Raw genomic sequence first — 21,202 nt, 5'->3', positions numbered from 1 at the left:
AGATGGACTTGATACAGCCACTTCAACATTTATTTATTTCTTATAGAAAGGAAGCGCTGTGGTCCCTAACTCCAGAAATAAAAGTTCAGCAACTCTGCTTGAAATCCTCAGGTCACTGGTGTGATTTATTTACCCATAATCTGCATAAGACACAATCTATTTAATCAGTTGGAAGATTCAGGATAAGCAAAAGAATGTAATTCACAAAGTGAATTGCTTTGAGGGTGGGGTTTTTTGGGGGGGTTAAAACTAGGCAGTATATACATAACATCAGTGCTTTTTTTCCTTTAAAAAAATGTTTAGGGGGTACTCTTGTTTTCCTACTCATATTGAAATACTTTCCCTCAATGAGGCCAGACTTAGATCCACAAAATGTTTAGGGGAATGTGTACCGCTGCGTCCCCCCAGAAAAAAGCACTACATAAAATACATAAATAAACTATGGCATTTGATCCCACAAGCGGGAGTGATGGCCACAAAATTGGATGGCTTTTTTAAAAAGGACAAGGTGACAAATCTGTGAACCTGGGTGTATGAGAGAGACGCCAAAGTCAGACTGTGGTTTTTGTGTAACCCTGAAAAAGAGGCTCAAGAGCTGAGATTCTGGGAGCTGTAGAATGAGACGGTGGCGGTGGGGAAAATGGTCCAAACCCATGAAATGACCAGAGTAAATGACAGACAAAATAATCTAATGTTTTCATAAGACATAATTTAATTTGGGGGTGAGATTGGTATCTGTCACAAATGCATATCATATACATGTAGCAGGAAACCCCCCCCCCCCAATCATTCAGTTTGTACAAACTTCACACACACTCACACTCACACACTACATACACTACGCTTCTGTTATGAATTTATAGAAAAATCAACCATACACTGGATTTGCACTGTTCCACTTTATTTTACTCCATATGACAAGAACTATCAAAGGGGGGTGGCTTGGTTCTGGTCAGCCATAATCCCTTCATCGTCTCAGCACATCCACAGGAGCCCTGCCCAGTTGCTATGCCAACCCTGATGATCCCAGACAGAAGACAATCAAGATCACAAAGAACTTGCATATGGGAGTGGATTCAGCATGGACTGAAACAAAGGACAATGATCAGATCTTCCCTCTGGGGGCAGGAAACTGCAAACTCCCCTTTGTCTCCTGGAAGTGACTCATGGGGAGGGGGGAAAGGAGGAACCAGCCAGGTGACAGGACACTCAGGTTACCACCACAACTCCTCCCTCAACCCCTCCTTTCTGTAATGTATGCATGATGTTTCTGGGGGTGGGCTTGATCTACAGCGGGGGAATTTCAAAAGTTTTTATAAGACCTTGCACACCATTTTTCTGGGTCTTTCCTCTCACCTGCCAGTGAGGGGAGCACCCTGTTGCAACAGTCAATAAAGGCCAAGCCTACAGGCTGCTGATTTGCTCCAATTTACTCTGGTTGGTGTCTTTGTTTTTGTCCAAGGGAGCCCTCGGATTTTTCCGGTAACAGTTGGAGACCATGCTCAGGGACACTTGGTCCTCCTGTGAAGGTGAGGAGGGAGATAGAGGGGATCGGGCGCCACTGGGCAACCTTAGCCCAGGGATCCTTCTTCCTCTCCCTGCCTCCTCTTTGCGGGCGGTAATCAATCGTCACCAAAAGCCCAGCCAGGGGGAGCAAAGGCAAGGTCAAGCCGGCTAAAGGGAAGGATCCCGGGATCCACGAGGGACATCTACGAACGTGAGTATGGTTTGAAGTAGATACATTGGGAGGGGGGTGGAAAAGCAACGTCCCCACGACAGCTGGACTTTTCTTCCTTCTACTTCTGACGTTACCCCTCGGAGTCGGCCGGGAACGCCTTAAACTTTCCCTTTCTCTCCCCCGATTTCCCTCTCGGAGTGTGGCCGGGGAAATCGCGGCACTTTACTGTTTTCCGACGTTACCTCTCGGAGTCGGCCAGGAACGCCTTAAACTTTCCCTTTCTCTCCCCCAATTTCCCTCTCGGAGTGTGGCCGGGGAAATCGCGGCACTTTACTGTTTTCCGACGTTACCTCTCGGAGTCGGCCGGGAACGCCTTAAACTTTCCCTTTCTCTCCCCCGATTTCCCTCTCGGAGTGTGGCCGGGGAAATCGCGGCACTTTACTGTTTTCCGACGTTACCTCTCGGAGTCGGCCAGGAACGCCTTAAACTTTCCCTTTCTCTCCCCCGATTTCCCTCTCGGAGTGTGGCCGGGGAAATCGCGGCACTTTACTGTTTTCCAACGTTACCTCTCGGAGTCGGCCAGGAACGCCTTAAACTTTCCCTTTCTCTCCCCCAATTTCCCTCTCAGAGTGTGGCCGGGGAAATCGCGGCACTTTACTGTTTTCCAACGTTACCTCTCGGAGTCGGCCAGGAACGTCTTAAACTTTCCCTTTCTCTCCCCCGATTTCCCTCTCGGAGTGTGGCCGGGGAAATCGCGGCACTTTACTGTTTTCCGACGTTACCTCTCGGAGTCGGCCAGGAACGCCTTAAACTTTCCCTTTCTCTCCCCCGATTTCCCTCTCGGAGTGTGGCCGGGGAAAGCGCGGAACTTTGTTATTTCTCTGACGTCTTCCCTCAGAGTCGTCCAGAGGCGTCCTTCCAAAATCTCTCTCTCTCTCCTGTTTATGCAAATGAACTGCTCGGCGACCCTTGTTGGGGATGACCCGTGTACGTGAGAACGCAAGGTCATTTGCTTCTTTTCAAACTTTGTTTTCTCGGACCCCAATCTGGCACTGCATTGCGCAGGCGTTCAGTAGGGAACCCTGAAATTAGTCTCAAAGGCTAGGCAGGAGGCTGTCGTGGATGGTAGAGCGAGAGGTTCACAAACTGGGGCCCCACACTAGGGTTAGCCGTGTAAACAGCGCTGAGGTAAAGGAATTTCGGATCCGTGGTTAGTTTTCCGGGTAGAGAGACCCGTAGTTTTCCAGGCTGGTGCCTGGGGTTTTTTTTTAAAGACAAGTGGTTTATGGTTTATTGATAGGTAGGAATTGTGTTAGTTAAAGATAACTTGAATACTGATAGAATATTCTTTTCTCTACCCCCCCCTTTATCGCTTTCTTGTGCCTGTTCTTCTATCTCCTAGTGTAATCTACTGAGCAACCCCCCCCCCTCGGTATTAGAGGGAAATGGGAGCTCACTAAACACCCTAGCTGGACTCCTCCTGGCAACAAAGCTTCCATGAAGCCTTTTTGCCCCAGAGAGGATTCCAGTATGCCCCTCCAGCTTGTCATCTCCAATTGGGGAAAATAAAATAAAATAAAGGGGCAAAATGGTCTTTCCAAGTACAAAGTACGAGACCGTTGTAACTTTTAGTGGGTGGCTTAGGCCCACCACCTGGGCCACCTCAGGGATCCTTCAACAAAATCAGGGTGTGAACCCTTAGGGAGAGCTGAACACATCAAATTTGTGTTGTTAAACTATAACCTAAAGCTAGAACATGAAACCGTAAACTTAATGGTGCTCAGAAGGCAGTAGATATAACAACAGCCTAGCCTGAGAGCCCACGCATTAGAGATCTTAGTTTCTCTAAAAAATAAAAAAAAATAAAAAATAAATGAATAAATGAATAAGAGATGTACTCAAAGATTTGGAAATATTTAAAGGGTTTGTGTTTACATTGGCCTCGGCATCCACAGACTGTTCTTAAATGCACATCGTTTTTAAATTGCAAGCTTGCTTCAAAAAAATTTAAATCTAAGGAAGCCATGTTGGGCCTTATCAATCTTAAACAGGAAAAAAAAAATTGAGAACGAAGTGTGCAAATGTTTGTTATTTGAGAGAGACTCCAAAGCGTCTTCCTCCGAGTAGCTTAAGTGAAGAGTATGATTTTAAGTTGATGGTAGATGATGTTTTGCTGCAACTTTTGAGTCTGTGAGTCTACATCCGTGTTCCAGTCTTTTTGTTCCAGTATTTTGAAATGTGCTGTGAAGAAACTAATGTTTCTGCTGCAAAAGCCTAGTTGAGCCAACTGCTTTCTCAAGCTAAAATGCAGTGTATGTATTTCATTAAGCATATGCCTATGAAAGTATGGTGTTCTTTCTAAGAAAATTGTTATTAAATGTAGAGGCCTCCATGGCCAGCAAAATTGTCTATCTGAGTCCAGTCCTGATATCAGTCTCTATAAGACTTCCTGGCCTCTTTTCTTAGAAAGTGCCCCCCCCCTTGTTTCATTCTGTCTCTTTCAGGTTTTTTTTCTCCCTTCTTACTTCTTTGCCAGGTAAATTTACTCCCGAGTAAGCTTCCTTTAAAGGAAACTGAAAAGAGGGGGGAGCAATCTTTCCTAAGGTATCCTGCATCTCATTTTCCTATGTGTAGTTATTTAAAAAAATAAATAAATCTAAATCAGGCTTACTATTCCTCTGCAAGTTCAGGAAAAATTGTTCACTTTTGTATTCCTTTAAAATCAAATCTATGGCTGTCTTAACTATGCTTAATAAAAGATCCTCTCCCTATCTTAGGAAAAAACTGTTCACTTCAATCTTCCTTTAAATATCATTTCTCTAGCAACTTGCATTCTTTAGTCTAAGGAAGCAAACTCCCTCAAACTATCTCAAGATCTGCTAAAAGGATTCTGTGTAAAGTTGGGTGCTAAAAGGATTCTGTGTAAAGTTGGCTACTTTTATTTTCCTCTTCCTTACTACATGATACGAGCATAGATGTTTCCTTTCCCAGTTGTGCATCTGTATTTAAATGTGTCTGTCTCTTTGGTAGTACAAATCTTGCTGTGAAATCTTGCTGTGAACCCTATATTTTGGAGGGTTGGACTAGATGATCCCAGGGTCCCTTTCAACTCTCCCAATTTGTGGCTGTGTGGAAGGACATGTGTCTGCAAGCATTGGAGGGTAATTCTTAAATTCTGGTGTGGCGATGGAGTTGAAATTCAGCCTAGCTTTGCTCTTTAGTCTTAAAAGGTGAGAGGTGAAGCAGTGATGTTTTTGAAGCACAACTGGTAATATCAAGCATTTGAGTGATTACAGTGTTTATCATTTTGTCTACTATTTAAAAAATCAGACTTCAAAGTCAGAAAAAGAAAAAGAAATTGCAAATGGTAAGGCTGAAATGACTGAGAATGTTAAAAAATCCTATGAATTCTGACTCTCTGGCCATTTTTCCCATATATAAGGGCGTGGCATTGTTCCGCGAATGACCAGAGGGAAATCACCCAAAATGATAGCCCTTTCCTGTAAATAAAGGAAGCACTCCCTTGCTTGGGCTGCAGGAAACATGATCCCTTAGAAAACTTATAGCTTTGGTAAATGCTTGAATTGCGAAGTTTCTTGTTTTGTTTTAAATCTAACCCTATTTTTTTAAAAAAATCTACTCCTTACCCTTCATTTCCTTTATTCAAATGGTAATTTAGCCAAAAGATTCAACATTTTCAATAGTATAAAAGGTTTGCTGAGACATGAACTCTGCACATGCACAGAGGCTAGATCAGCTAAAAAAGAGAGAGAGAGGGAGAGGAAGGAGGGGGAACTGTAGCGGGGGAGAGGAGGTTTCGAGAGCTTGGGCTGCAGGGAGAAACTTATCCAAATTTCCTTATGTAAAAACTTGGAACCATTGAGGGAAATCACCCTTAATGTGTCCTTTGCTCCAGGGGCTACGTAAGACAAAAGGGTTAAGTACTAGCCCATCAAAAGTCAAGAGGTTTCAAAGTTTCAAATCTTAACATGCCAAATTCTTTTCACAGGTAAATATCAAAGCGCTCCCACTGTGAGTTCCACTCTTGACTAGTTCTCCCCCCCCCAATGGGATTTAACTTTTATAACAGGCTTTGTGTGCATTATAGGAACAGCATCCCTGACAGAGATTTTCACAGGAAATAAAAAATTTCCCTTTAAAGCAGGATACGTGAACCCACATAAGCAAAATGATTAATAATTTGCCAATTGTGTTCAAATTAACAAAGGTTTTGTCCCTTCGTTTCTTCCACAGCCAAACTAAGTGAAGGAAAGCAAACAAACTTGGCAGATAATAACAGTAATTATATGGAAATGTGATAATAATATTGGAATGAATGAAATGCTTAATCCGCTAAGATTTTTATTATTTGCAGCTTCCCCCGGAAACTGAAGGACATCCTTTTTGCCTTTTGGCCCTTCCCTTTTTCTAACTCTGTCTTTTAAGTCCCCAAAACCCCGCCCCTTACAGGCTATCGCTTCTACAGATGTGTTACTACAGATCCAATAAAAAGCTTCGCCACCACGAGACTATTACCTGCAGCAACAACAACAGACACCAAAGTTTTCAAAGTGGCCACAGCAATTTCTTTCAAAGGGGAAGTGGGGCTGACAAAGGGGGGAGGAGTTGAATTGCAAGGACATTTTTTTGATGTTTATATTCAACTGATATTTAATTAGTTTGTTGTGTATTATGTGTTGTTATGTAGGAATGTTGAAATGTGTTTGACAGTGTTATTTCCACAAAGGGGGGAATTTTGTGTGTGTGTGTAATTGTTTTATGTTTAATGTATACTGTCTTATTCCTTATACCCCAATGGAGGATTCTCATACATTTTATGCTTTCTAATAGATCAGGCTATTGTGTAGTCCAATGTTTAGATAAACACATTTCGTTGTCCCACCTGGCACTCTGCCAACCTTCCCTACCCATTTTAAAATGTGCTAAAACTCACTTTACCAAGGAGAAGCTTCAGGAAGGTGTATATGCTTTGGTTTAGCAGGAATAATCCCTTATAGAGTTAAATTGACTTATTTGGACAAGTACCCTTTAAGAATGTTTTTTTTTTAACAGATTGATTTGAAAAGTTGAGAACCATGGGCATATAAATTCAAATTGGACTCAGTTTGAATTGGGCAAGTGTATCCAGGCTGCAATTAGCTTTTTGGTCCTTTAAGTGCAAGTGAGCAACTTCCCATGAGTGCAAGACCAGAGCCTATAATTATAAAACCCCATAGAAAGGCCAAGGCAAAGACATCTCTCGCATGATATGTCCAAAACCTGTGCCAGCTATGGTGAGTGCCAGGCGACATGGTTAAATGAAAGCCCTGAGGGGATTCAACAGGATGTGTTGCTGTAGCACTATGCCGGTGTGAGACCACAGAAGAGCTACCTTGACACCTGAGAACACAAAAATGGCAGGGACAAAGCAAACTGCATTTTTCAGTCATTTGGACCTTCCTGCTAAATGTAAAGAATAGACCACTATTGAGAAAATATTTCTTCCAAGCTGCTAGAATACCACAAGTAACTGAGCAACAAAATATTAATTTTACGTGATATCCTATGTCTAACTATGTGCACTGTTACACTGTTATATTTCTATACAAATATCCTTGAGAGTCATGACATCCAGGTCCCTTCCGGGTTCACGTGGACACACACATCTGGGAGGGAGAATAGCAGGTTAATATTTACCACTTTAAATTGTGCGGAGAAAAAGATTGCAAAGTAGCCACCTTTGCAATCTTATCTCCGAAGGGGGGAACTGTAGCAGGAAACCCCCCCCCCAATCATTCAGTTTGTACAAACTTCACACACACACACACTCACACACTACATACACTACGCTTCTGTTATGAATTTATAGAAAAATCAACCATACACTGGATTTGCACTGTTCCACTTTATTTTACTCCATATGACAAGAACTATCAAAGGGGGGTGGCTTGGTTCTGGTCAGCCATAATCCCTTCACCGTCTCAGCACATCCACAGGAGCCCTGCCCAGTTGCTATGCCAACCCTGATGATCCCAGACAGAAGACAATCAAGATCACAAAGAACTTGCATATGGGAGTGGATTCAGCATGGACTGAAACAAAGGACAATGATCAGATCTTCCCTCTGGGGGCAGGAAACTGCAAACTCCCCTTTGTCTCCTGGAAGTGACTCATGGGGAGGGGGGAAAGGAGGAACCAGCCAGGTGACAGGACACTCAGGTTACCACCACAACTCCTCCCTCAACCCCTCCTTTCTGTAATGTATGCATGATGTTTCTGGGGGTGGGCTTGATCTACAGCGGGGGAATTTCAAAAGTTTTTATAAGACCTTGCACACCATTTTTCTGGGTCTTTCCTCTCACCTGCCAGTGAGGGGAGCACCCTGTTGCAACAGTCAATAAAGGCCAAGCCTACAGGCTGCTGATTTGCTCCAATTTACTCTGGTTGGTGTCTTTGTTTTTGTCCAAGGGAGCCCTCGGATTTTTCCGGTAACATACAGCACACTTCATTCCTCTCTTCCTGTCCCACGCAGGCTTTTTAAAAAAACCACACACACACCCCCAATATCTACAGTGAAATATGGTTGAATTCATCTCAGCGTTGTAGTCCAAAACATCTGAGGGGCACTAGGCTCATAAAGGGTGTCTAGGATCCTTTTTAAAATTATTATTATCTTTCTGCCGCAATGAGCAGCTCTGGAGTTATCCTTCACCTTTCAACCCAGCACTTTTCTCCGCAGACGGTGACTCGCCCTCCCTGTTTTTCCTCCGGACTATGTGATTCAGGCCCCGCTGCAACTCAAACTGCCTCTTCAGAGAGAAGTCTAAATTGATGAGGAAGTTGGAAAAATACCTGGCCCGCCCCACCGTAAAATGGGTCTTCTGCAAGAAGGTTCGGAAAAGATCAGGGTCCCCATCGAGCTCTAAAAGTTTTCTGACATCGTTCTTAATCTTGTCCAGCTCCAAAGCATTGTCCTCATAAAACGGCAACAAGGCCTTGCTCTCTCTTTCGGCTGCTTTGTCCTGCAGATCTCCTCCTCCACCTCTGCCACGGCCTTGCTTCAGCTGCGAGCCCCTGGCCCGGCTTTCAATGAGCTTTTCCTCCTGCTGCTCGTCTTCTGCACACTGCAAAATCCAGCTCAGGCGGCAAGGCCAAAAATGGGCAAGGATAACCCAATCGACCACCTCTTTGGTCACCAACCTGCCATCTTCCCTACTGACATTCAGTCCGGATTGGGGCTTATATCCTAGGTCAAGCATGGACCTAATGGTCAGCACTGTGTTGACGACCCGGTTCATTTGGACAAAATTTCCTGGGACGTAGTCTTCAAAATTCTCATGGCTTAGGTCTTGGAAGATGTGCTGGACTTCCTCTGTGGCCAACGAGCCCGTGGCTTCTTTGACCTCTTTGCTGTTTTGCTTGTGAGCCCAAGTTTCCGGATTAGTAGCAGAATCCTGCCCTCGTTTCCTTTTTCTGTTCAGAATCCCTGCGAGCATCTGCCTCTTGCCCTTGCAGCTCATCCGGGGCAGGGAGAAAGGGAGAGAGATGATTCGATTTAAGTACAAGTAGCCATTGCTGCAGGTGGTCTTTGACGACTGAATGCTGTCCACCAGGATTCCTGGGTCAGCGACCAAGATGGTGATATAAGGAGCGTCTTCGTCTGAAAGGAGGATTTTGATGGCGTCTAGGACGGCCACCACTTTGTCTGGAGTACAGAGGTCTAAATTGACGATCTTCAGAACCACCCGGATCTCTCGGTCCTCCTCGAACGCCATGAATTGTAGGAAATGAGTGATTGTTTTCACCTCTTCCTTCACAAAGTGCATAAAGCCCAGCTGGTCCTTGGCGTTCATTTTCGCCTGGAGTTTCTTTTTCAGGGTGAAGAAAATGTTTCTCGTGCAGCGCATAAAAGGCAGAGTGGATGTGCCCAGCACTACTGTTGTTGTGTATGCCACGCTTTCCCATAAACCGCTGCCCGATTTCAGCCTTGTCAGCACCGTGCTCAAAAACAATCCAAGGAACAGACACAAGAGGCCAAACCAAAAGAGCTTGCTCCATCCTTTCAAAGCCCATTTCTTTTTCCGCATAACTGGCTCTTCCTTGAGTTTCACACCAAAGGACCGAAAAGTGCTGAACGGGATCCTGTAATTGCCTTCGATTTCATCCAGCAGTGTTGTGACGATGCCGGCCCAGGTATGATCGCATCCTGCGTATTCCCAGGCATTGAAGTTGATGAAAATATAGTGGATGCCTTCAGGCTTTGCTGAGCGCAGAAGGGGGTGCGCGAAGATGATGTGCCAGAGGAACAAAGGCAGGGAGTACGTGGTCCTTGCAGCTTTGCTTCCGTTTTGTTTGCTTCGCCAGCGCATGTGATCTGCAATGGAGAGCATCGCATTGGAAGATTCCAGACAGAATAAACGAAAGTCCTCCTTCACGCGGCACATAGTTAAACTATGGAACTCGCTGGACTAGATGGGGCATTGCTCTGATCCAGCAGACTCTGCTTAAGTTCTTAGGAAATAATTTAATTAAAAAAAAAAATCCTTCCAGTAGCACCTTAGAGACCAACTAAGTTTGTTACTGGTATGAGCTTTCATGTGCATGCTATGGTATCTGAAGAAGTGTGCATGCACACAAAAGCTCATACCAATAACAAACTTAGCTGGTCTCTAAGGTGCTACTGGAAGGATTTTTAAAAATAAAATTTAATTTTTTAAATTTTCTTTTGATTACGGTAGACCAACATGGCTACCTACCTGTAACTAGGTTCTTATGCCTTGTGCTCACACCAGTTCCCAATTCATCAGCTGCTGCAGACCACGCTCTCGGGATACGAGGTCCGCCGGAACAGATCCTCCTCCACGAATCTTTTCTCTCCCAGCCCTACCTAGAGCTTCTGGGGATTGAACCCAGGGGCCTCCTGCTCTGACCCTGAACTGCAGCCCTCCTGACACAGTCTGCATGCCTTTCCTTGCATCCCTGCAAGTACAGAGGACTAGACAACTCAGGAAAGATGTCTTGGCTATCCCAGTGGGCACCCTCCTGTCTCAAGAGACATTGGATTGCGCCTCCGGGGGTGAAGCAGCACTGAAACGACCTCCCAGGGCACAAACCCGGGCAGGGGGTCTGGAGGTCCTGGGCTGCCCAGACAACAAGACCCCGGAAGTCGGTGCCCGCGGCGAGAGGAAAAATGGTGCCGTGGGGGAAAAGCATGGAATCCCCATGCCGATCCACAGAACGACCGTGGGCCGGTTCCAGGAAGTTTCTGGGCCAGAACCAGCCCATGGGCCTTAGGCTGCCGAACTCTGGTTTAGGATCAGAGTTTTCCTTCTCCTAGATGGGCTACCTGCCAACCTGCCCCTCACTTCCCTCTACAGCACATGCAGAAACCCCCTTCTTGACCACTGGACCCACTCATTCAGGGGAAGCCCCTAACTCATTGAGGGTTTGAGACCCATCAGCTGCACTCGCCTGGGTGTGGCCATTGTCACCTGCTGACAGCTTCTCGGAGCCCCAGGTGAGAGCTGAGTGCAGGGTGGGGAGCAAGGTGGACAAACTACTCCAGAAGGAGCAGGATGTATCCCCCACCAGAGGTGCTACCCCTCCCCTAACACCCCATGCACAACACACTGCTACCGTAATCTCTCATAATGGTTGGCCAGGTTGCAGGGCAATGAGGACCCACTCTAGTGCTGCACCCCAGTCCTGCCAAGGCTGTATGGGGAAATGGATGCTCCACTGGCATCACAGAGTCCCTGCATCTCAGAGGGCAGCAGGGCCTCTGGCAGTCAGCAGGTCTTGCTTGGAAATCTACAGCAGCCTTTGCCAATCTGGTGCCCTCTGTGTGTTTTGTACTGCCTGGGGCTGATGGGAGTTTTAGTCCAAAAACATATGGAGGGCACTAGGTTGGGGAAAGCTGTCTTGGGCACTGGGACTGCCCAAATGATGATGATGATGATGATGATGATGATGATGATGATGATGATGATGATACTGTTGAGGGGGCTCAGAACTTACAGGGTTAAGAGTTCTGAGTGATGACGTCTCACATTCTGAGGGCGGGCAGAGAACACGGAAGGGGTGTGGATTTCTCTGTGTGCTTTCAGTGAGTCTGTGTGTTTGCTTCAAGGAGAGAGCAAGCAACATGGGCGAACTCTCGCCAGGAGATTTATAGCTGTTGTATTTTGCTAAGGAATAAAGACTTTAAGATAAGGAGAGCTGCGTGTCAGCCTGAGTTATTGCCACCACACGACAGAACGTTCCTGCTTCTACTTCCGCTGTGTTTTACGCTCTGCTGGAGTCAAAGGTTCCAAGGGGGAAGACCAGAGCTGCGCAGAGAAGTGTGCCGGACCCCCGGTCGAACTTGACCCCCCCGAATAGATACTACTACTACTACTACTACTACTACTACTACTAATAATAATTTATTTATTCCCCGCCCATCTGGCTGTGTTTCCCCAGCCACTCTGGATGGCTTCCAACAGAAGGTTAAAAATACATTAAAACACCAGTCATTAAAAACTTCCCTAAACAGGGCTGCCTTCAGATGTCTTCTAAACGTCAGGTAGTTGTTTATTTCTTTGGCATCTGATGGGAGGGCGTTCCACAGGGTGGGTGTCACTACCAACAAGGCCCTCTGTCTGGGTCCCTGTAACTTCGCTTCTCGCAGCAAGGGAACTGCCAGAAGGCCCTCGGCGCTGGAGCTCAGTGTCCAGGCAGAAAGATGGAGGTGGAGACACTCCTTCAGGTATACTGGACCAAGGCCATTTAGGGCTTTCAAGGTCAGCACCAACACTCTGAATTGTGCTTGGAAATGTACTGGGAGCCAGTGTAGGTCTTTCAAGACTGGTGTTATGTGGTCTCGGCAGCTGTTCCCAGTCCCCAGTCTAGCTGCCACATTCTGGATTAATTGTAGTTTCTGGGTTACCTTCAAAGGTAGCCCCACACAGAGCGCATGGAGTAGTCCAAGCCGGAGATAACTAGAGCATGCACCACTCTGGCGAGACAGGTGGAGCTGGTAGACAGTGAACGACCCTCTCGCTGTTGTATAATTAAATACGCTCTGAACTCTCTCTTTCATCTGTGATGACTCATGTCTGAGGGATGGTGGTCCTTACCTTCAATTTCGCACAAGAGCCTTTTCTTGCCTCTCCCCCAGGGTGCGTAGAGTCCCACCGTCACAGGCAGGGCAATATGGTGCAGAGTCTCAGCCAAGGCTTGGCAGTAAATGGTTTCATTTGTTCCTGGTTCCTCTGTAAAAAAAATAGAAGGAAATCAAAATGATTTTTTTTTTAATTTCACCAGACTATGAGGACCAACCAGGGACGCGGGTGGCGCTGTGGGTAAAACCTCAGTGCCTAGGACTTGCCGATCATATGGTCGGCGGTTCGAATCCCCGCGACGGGGTGAGCTCCCGCCGTTCGGTCCCAGCTCCTGCCCACCTAGCAGTTCGAAAGCACCCTTAAGTGCAAGTAGATAAATAGGGACCGCTTTACAGCGGGAAGGTAAACGGTGTTTCCGTGTACTGCTCTGGTGCCGGTTCGCCAGAGCAGCTTCTTCACGCTGGCCACGTGACCCGGAAGTGTCTGCGGACAGCGCGGGCTCACGGCCTCTAGAGTGAGATGAGCGCGCAACCCCAGAGTCGGTCACGACTGGCCCGTACGGGCAGGGGTACCTTTACCTTTATGAGGACCAGAAGCAAGTAGAACCGGAGAAGAGAACTGAAATCTAAGACGCTGATTTGGAAACTACCTTACACACCCCGATTTTCTTTATCCGGAGGTGCCTCTCCCTTCCGCTGGAGTGAAATGTAGATGGGCTTACTCATCATCGTGGCGTTTAAAAAGTCCCCAATCCACAGGCTGCTTAACTCTGCCAAAGAAGGGTAGGATAATGAGTAGAGTCCTGTCCCCACCCCTTGGCACTGGTAGAGTGGCGGGTAGAGAGGTCAACAGAAGTGGCACCAGAACCGAAGATGGCGCAGGAACAGCCAGCTAATTCTGGTTTGCCCCCATCTTCCTCCCTGATGAATGCTAGGAGGGCAACACTGAGATGAAGGAGGCACAAGCTCAACTCCCTGTGCCATGGCTACCATCGCTGCTTCCTAGCCATATTGGCTTCTGGGCTGGCAACTGTGGCAAGTTTTAGACGCCTATTAACAAATAGTTCCCATAAATTTTCAGATTGTACTGCTCGGTGTTTTGATTCTGGGTTTTTTATTTGACACCACAGGCAACTCCCTGTTTATGTGAAATAGCGTATATCAGAAACACCATTGAGAAAACCTGCAAACGCCCTCTAAGCCACTGGACTCCCTTGGAAAAAAACCTTACAAAAATTTAAAACCCCTTCTAACTCTACCACAATTGCTCTCTCCAAACCTCCTCGCTCAAACTCCAACCCTCCCCAGGCCTCAAAGGTTGGTGCAAAGGCTAGAGGCTGTTTTCGTGCCCTTTTTTGTGCTCTTTTAGGGCTGTTTTTGCCAATATTCATGCCTCTTCCAGGTTTGTGGCGATGCAGTCACACATGGCTTGAGTGCGTGTAAGCAGGGAGTTAGTTGCCTGTATGCATTTTTGCTTTATTTGCCTTCTAGTCCTGTGATTTTTATGGCTTTTAAAAAAAAAAAAAAAATTTATTAGAGGTTTAATAGTTACAAAAAAAAAAGAAGAAAAGAAAGACAATAAAAAGTTACAATACATCAAAAATAAAAATAAAAACAGAAAACCATACAGCAAAACAATAAAAACAAAAACACTTAAAAACACATCCAATATTTCCGTATCTTTACCTTTCATTTACTTGTTTCATCGACCTCCTCACACCTCCCTTTTTTGTATTCTAGTTCCATTAGCTATTTCAGCAAATCCTTTTCATCTTTCTCAATTTTTGTTCTATAATATATCTTAACACAATCTGACCTTAAATTTTACACTTTGGCCCATTGACAATCTATTTTTACTTAGTTCTTTATAACATTTCTGCTAAAACCATGTAGCTTCATTCCAGCATCCTTCTAACATTCATTAATTTTACAGTATTTCTGTAAACATACTTTGAATTTTTTCCAATCTTCTTCCACCGACTCTTCTCCCTGGTCTCGGATTCTGCCAGTCATTTCCGCCAATTCTATGTAGTCCATCAGCTTTATCTGCCATTCTTCCCGGGTGGGTAAATCTTGTGTCTTCCAGTGCTTTGAGATGAGTATTCTTGCTGCTGTTGTAGCATACATAAAAAAAGTTCTATCCTTCTTTGGCACCAATTGGCCAACCATGCCCAGAAGAAAGGCCTCTGGTTTCTTCAGGAAGGTATATTTAATTATAAGGTATATTTCATTATAAATCATCTCCCAGAAGTTCTTAATCCTTGGGCATGTCCACCAAAGGTGAAAGAATGTACCTTCAGTCTCCTTACATTTCCAACATTTGTTATCAGGCAAATGGTAGATTTTTGCAAGCTTCACTGGTGTTATGTACCACCTATAGATCATTTTCATTAGATTCTCTCTTAAGGCATTACATGCCGTAAACTTCATACCTGTGGTCCATAACTGTTCCCAGTCAGCCATCATAATGTTATGTCCAACATCTTGTGCCCATTTAATCATAGCAGATTTCACCGTTTCATCCTGAGTATTCCATTTCAGCAGCAAGTTATACATTCTTGACAAATTCTTAACTTTGGGATCTAACAATTCTGTTTCCAATTTTGATTTTTCCACCTGGAAGCCTAGTTTTTTGTCCAAATTATATGCCTCCATTATTTGATAATATTGAAGCCAGTCTCGCACTCTATTTTTTAATTTTTCAAAGCTCTGCAGTTTTAGTCTATCTCCCTCTTGCTCCAGAATTTCCCAATACTTCGGCCATTTGGCCTCCATATTGAGTTTTTTCTGAGCCTTTGCTTCCATTGGTGACAGCCATCTCGGGGTTTTATTTTCTAACAGATCTTTGTATGTTATCCAGACATTAAACAGTGCTTTCCTGACAATATGGTTTTTAAACGCTTTATGTGCTTTAACCTTGTCATACCACAGATATGCATGCCAACCAAACACATTGTTAAAACCTTCCAAATCCAACACGTCAATATTTTCAAGAAGCAACCATTCTCTCAGCCAACAAAAAGCGGCTGATTCATAATAAAGTTTAAGCTCTGGCAGGGCAAATCCACCTCTTTCTTTAGCATCAGTTAATATCTTAAATTTTATATGAGGCTTCTTGCCCTGCCAGACAAATCTAGAGATATCTCTCTGCCACTTCTTGAAACAGTCCATTTTGTCCAAAATTTGCAATGTTTGAAAGAGAAACAGCATTCTTGGCAATACATTCATTTTTATCACAGCAATTCGACCTAGCAACAATAACTTCAAATTTGACCATATTTCTAAGTCCTTTTTCACTTCAGTCCTACATTTTTCATAATTATCCTTAAATAAATTCACATTCCTAGCAGTCATATTAACCCCTAGGTATTTCACTTTCTTAACCAGTGTTAATCCTGTCTCCTTCTGAAACTTTTCTCTCTCGATCTCAGTTAGATTTTTCTCTAAAACCTTAGTTTTCGTCTTGTTCAACTTAAAACCTGCTACCTGACCAAATTCTTGGATCAGTTCCAGTACTCTTTTAGTACTAGATTCTGGCTCCTGTAAAGTCAATACCAAATCATCAGCAAATGCTTTCAGTTTGTACTGTTTGGCTCCCACTTGTATACCTTTTACCAATTGGTCCTTTCTAATCATATTTAGCAAAACCTCCAGTACTGATATAAAAAGCAATGGAGAGATTGGGCAACCTTGTCGTGTTCCTTTCTCAATCTTAAATTCTTCCGTCACTACGTTATTCACAATTAATTTAGCCTTCTGTTCTGAATAAATTGCACCTATACCATTTCCAAAACCTTGACCAACCCCCATCCCCTGTAAATTCTTCTTCATAAAACTCCAGGAAATGTTGTCAAAGGCTTTCTCTGCGCCCACAAATATCAAAACTGCTTTAGTATTGATCTTCACTTGTAGTTTTTCTAAGATGTTAATTATATTCCTCGTATTGTCAGACAAGTGTCTGCCTGGGAGAAAACCCGCTTGATCTTTATTAATTTCTTCTGTTAACACCTTTTTTAATCTTCTAGCCAAAATGTCTGCAAAAATTTTATAATCCACATTAAGCAGTGATATGGGGCGGTAGTTCTTAAGCTGTGTCTTTTCAGTCTCTGTTTTCGGTATAAGTGTAATATATGCTTCTTTACACGACTCTGGTGCCTTTTTCCCTTCCAATATTTCATTACAGACTTCTTTTAAAGGTTGTATTAACCATTCTTTCAAAGATCTGTAGTATCTTGAAGTCAGTCCATCCGGTCCTGGGGATTTACCCAATTGCATGTTCTGGATGGCCCCTTCTACTTCCTGTTCTGTTATTTTGTAATTCAGCATTAACTTATTTTCCTGGGAAATTTTTTGTAATCCATTAATTTTCAAAAATTTATGAATGTCCATTTCTTTCTGTGTATATAGTTTTTTAAAATACCTCTGGCAGCACTTTCTAATTTCGACTGGATTCTGTATATTCTTTCCTTCCACTTCTAAATTCGTAATAGTATTAAGTTTTTGTCTTTTTTTCATTTGCCAAGCCAACAATTTTCCGCACTTGTTTGCCGATTCAAATGTCTTTTGTCTCATCTGTTTAATCTTCCATTCTATTTCCTGATTCATCATTTTCATATATTGTACTTGATATAACTTTATCTCTTTTAAAATCTCCTGCGACTTTGGTTTCACCCTCAGTTTCTTCTCTCCTTCCTTTATTTTTTCCAGGATTCTATCTTTTTTCTCATTTTGAGTTCTCGTCTTAATTGCATTCTGTTGTATCAAGAATCCTCTCATGACCGCTTTACTTGCATCCCAAATTACTCTTTTTTCCACAGTAGTGTTCATATTTATCTCAAAATAATCTCTCAAGGTTTTTTGGGCCTTCTTAGTGAATTCTTCATTCCTAAACAAAGTATCATTCATCCTCCATCTAAAGGAGCCAATTGGCGTCAGTTTCATTTCCATCTTCACGGCATTATGATCGGAGCAGGTTTTGGGGCAAATTTCCACTTTACTAGTCTTCGGAGCCAGTCCCCTCGTTACCCAAATTTGGTCAATTCTTGTCCATGTCATTTTAGCCTCAGAAAAGAAGGTTCCCTCTCTTCCCAGAGGGTTCTTTGTTCTCCAATGGCTGTGCGGCTTCACTCCGTGGAAGTAGCAGTCGATTCAAAGCACCGCGCCGCTCACCCCACTTTGCTCCGGATCCCCGAAAACGGGTTTCCCCGCGAGTAGGGGAGGCGCAAAAGGTGCCTGCCGAATCCCACGTTCACAGGCTTCACCCGCCTGTGATTTTTAAAGGGTCTCCGCCTTCACCGCGGCGTCCAGACCCGATTTCCACAGAGCGGATTCCTCTTACTCAGAGGAATTCTGCCATTGCCGATGGCGCTAACCCGGAAGTCCCTTTTTATGGCTTTTGCTTTGTACAACGCTTAGAGGTGGTGGTTGTTGTTGTTTTAAAAAAAGATATCACACATCCTCTAAAATGGATAAGATAAATGAATAGAAATGGCTGAGCTGAATGGGCATGTAAAAGCTGGAGGTGGCAATGTGCTCATGTCCGTGTGGGCATGGTGTGTGATGCGCAGAACAATAAACCGAAAGAAAAAGTAGCAGTCGCCATAAGGAGCTCAAGGCCACACACGTTTAGGCAGAACAAACGATGCCATGCTGGCAGAGTAGTAGGAACTAGAGCAGGCATAGCCAAACTCGACCCTTCAGATGTTTTGAGACTACAATTCCCATCATCCCTGATCACTGGTCCTGTTAGCTAGGGACCATGGGAATTGTCCCAAAACATCTGGAGGGCCGAGTTTGCCTATGCCTGAACTAGAGACAGCTGGAAAAGAAATGAGATCTAGCCAGAATTGTCGTTAGTACAGTGGTACCTCGCAAGACGAATGCCTCGCAAGACAAAAAACTCGCTAGACGAAAGGGTTTTTTGTTTTTTGAGCTGCTTCGCAAGACGATTTCCCCTATGGGCTTGCTTTGCAAGACGGAAACGTCTTGCAAGTGTGTTTCCTTTTTCTTAACACCGTTAATACAGTTGCGACTTGACTTTGAGGAGCAACTCATAGAACGCGGTGTGGTAGCCTTTTTTTGAGGTTTTTAAAGACTTTGGTGATTTTTGAAGCTTTTCCAAAACTTTCCCGACACCGTGCTTCGCAAGGCGAAAAAAATCGCAAGATGACAAAACTTGCGGAACGAATTAATTTCGTCTTGCGAGGCACCACTGTATGAGGAAGACAGATAGCTCCTCCTGCAAGTAAAAATCTGCTTGTTTTAAAATGGGTATAAAGATCCTTGGATCCCTTTGTTTGGGGTCCTGCCCTTTTGTTTTTTGCTAGCATTCCAGATCGTTAGTAGCTGGACCTCTAGGGTTGAGCATGGAATAAACTGGCAATTCCTGTTTGCTTTGCTTTTCTGCACCTCGCCTCTTGAGTTTCGGCCTCAGGAAAGACACGGTCAACCTTTTTCCCACCACACCACCCACCAGATGTTCCAGCTGCTGCCTCGCACCCCCTTCATCGCCTCCTAGGAGACCCTCCCTCTTGGCCACAAGTTGGGGCAGCAGAGCACACGTGTTGCCTGCCAGGTTCAATCCTGCGCATCTCCAGATAGGGCTGGCAAAAGGTGTCTGTCCGAAACCCAAGAGAGCCACCCCCAGCTGGTCTTTGAAGGCGATGTTGAGCCAGATGGACCAACAGGCCTGGACTCAGTGCGAGGCAACGGACAACCTCTTGAATTCTTACCTAGGTGGCTGTCCACGTAACTTCTGAAGTACAGGAACCAAACAGGGAGTGGCAGTTGGAGCAGCAGAGATGACCATCGATGCTTCCTAGAATGTCCCTTTTCTCCAGCTTATATCAGGGTCAACGGAGGAATGAGTGGCGGGTCAGCTAAGAGCATGCAGGCATGTGTGTGTGTGTTGGGGGTTAACGGAAGGGCAGAGTGTTTGAGGACCGGGACATTGGCAGGGAAACCAAAATGCTTGTTTACAAAGCTATTTTACTACCAACCTTACTGTATGCTTGGGAAACATGGACCACTTACAAACGCCATCTCCAACTCCTCAAAAGATTCTGTCAATGGGGTCTCCGAAAAATTCTACACATCACTTGGGAAGACAGGCGAACTAATACCAGTGTACTGGGAGAAGCAAAGATCACCAGTGTCGAAGCGATGATTCTTCAACATCAACTTGGTTGGACTGGTCATGTTGTGCGGATGCCTGACGATCGTCTTCCAAAGCAACTACTCTATTCCGAACTTAAAAATGGAAAGCGTAATACTGGTGGTCAACAAAAGAGGTTTAAAGATTGTCTCAAGGCAAATCTTTTAAAAGTAGTATAAACACCGACAACTGGGAAACACTGGCCTGCAAGTGCTCCAGTTGGAGAACAGCCTTGACCAAAGGTGTGATGGGCTTTGAAGACTTTCGAAGTCAGGAAGAAACAGTGCTAAGAGGAAGGGTGTTTGGCAAATCCACACCAGGATCAACTCCTGCCCGGAAACCAATGTCCCCACTGTGGATGGACATGTGGATCCAGAATTGGCCTCCACAGTCACTTACAGACTCACTGTTAAGGCCAAGTTCATGGAAGACAATCTTACGCGGCTACGAGGGATTGCCAAAGAAAGATGTTGGGGGTATGGCGCATGAGCCTTAGATCTGCTGAATTCACTAAGGATCAATCAAATTTACGAGAAAGGATCTTATCTACGAAAAAAACAAAATTCTTGGTAACGTAGTGTGAAGTTTAGGTGCAGTGCCATCAGTATCCTGGTAGCATCCAACTGTGAGCCAGCTGCATTTGATTCGGTGATTAAACCTCAACAGTTTCTTGAGCACCCCTAAAGTCAGAAGGAAATGGAAGCATGTGTAGCCTTCACTTACTTAACACCTGGTTTCACGTGGCTCGTCTGGAAAAGAGATAATAGTGTCCTCTCTACAGGTCCCAAAGCTTGCTGAAATATCATTAGGGATGTTTGGCCCACTGACAGCATTCACACTTTGCTGAGAAAGCAGGTCTTTTCCTTGGAAGAGAGTAGATTTATTTGGCAAGTGCTGCCTTTTCAGATGTAAGATTCCTGGGAAAAGCTTACGCATATGTCTAGAAGCTGCCAAGGAAGGTTTACCTGCTATGTGAAGCTATATGCCTATTCCTTTGTAATCCTGCCTTCATCATCCAGCTGCCTTCATCAAGTTAATGTACACATATCAGAATTTTTGACAGGGAGGTGGCACAGGAATCTTCTTCTTTGGCGATCCCTCGTAGCCGAGTTAGATTGACTTCCATAAACACTGTTTATGGATAGCCCTGTGTGTTGTGGCATTCATAGAGCCCCGAGCCCCTCTCCCCCTCCGACACGGTATCATTCATCTCTTTCAACACCATAAACAACTTGTTGGCATACAGAGGCATTCCTGAAATGAAAGACCA

General features: G+C 44.6%; 1 protein-coding gene across 3 annotated transcripts; it reads right to left on the bottom strand.

Annotated features, from left to right (window-relative positions):
* Window positions 1–8,379: 8,379 nt before the first annotated feature.
* LOC128420167 (NTPase KAP family P-loop domain-containing protein 1-like) lies at window positions 8,380–21,202 on the bottom strand. 3 transcript variants are annotated; one of them, XM_053401693.1, is made up of 4 exons: window positions 19,511–21,202; window positions 13,439–13,549; window positions 12,796–12,930; window positions 8,380–10,052 (listed from the first exon to the last, which is right to left on the bottom strand). In XM_053401693.1, exons 2-4 carry the CDS (start codon window positions 13,506–13,508, stop codon window positions 8,380–8,382), a joined length of 1,878 nt encoding a protein of 625 aa, XP_053257668.1. In that variant the 5' UTR covers window positions 13,509–13,549; window positions 19,511–21,202. The 3 variants fall into 3 exon arrangements, with proteins under 3 accessions (XP_053257668.1, XP_053257669.1, XP_053257670.1); XM_053401694.1 differs by lacking the exon at window positions 13,439–13,549; XM_053401695.1 differs by lacking the exon at window positions 19,511–21,202 and having other exon boundaries at window positions 13,430–13,525.

Source organism: Podarcis raffonei, chromosome 8 (assembly GCF_027172205.1).
Source record: "Podarcis raffonei isolate rPodRaf1 chromosome 8, rPodRaf1.pri, whole genome shotgun sequence".
NCBI lineage: Eukaryota > Metazoa > Chordata > Lepidosauria > Squamata > Lacertidae > Podarcis > Podarcis raffonei.
The sequence above is the reverse complement of the archived record's forward strand: the minus strand, read 5'-3'. Positions and strand labels throughout refer to the sequence as shown.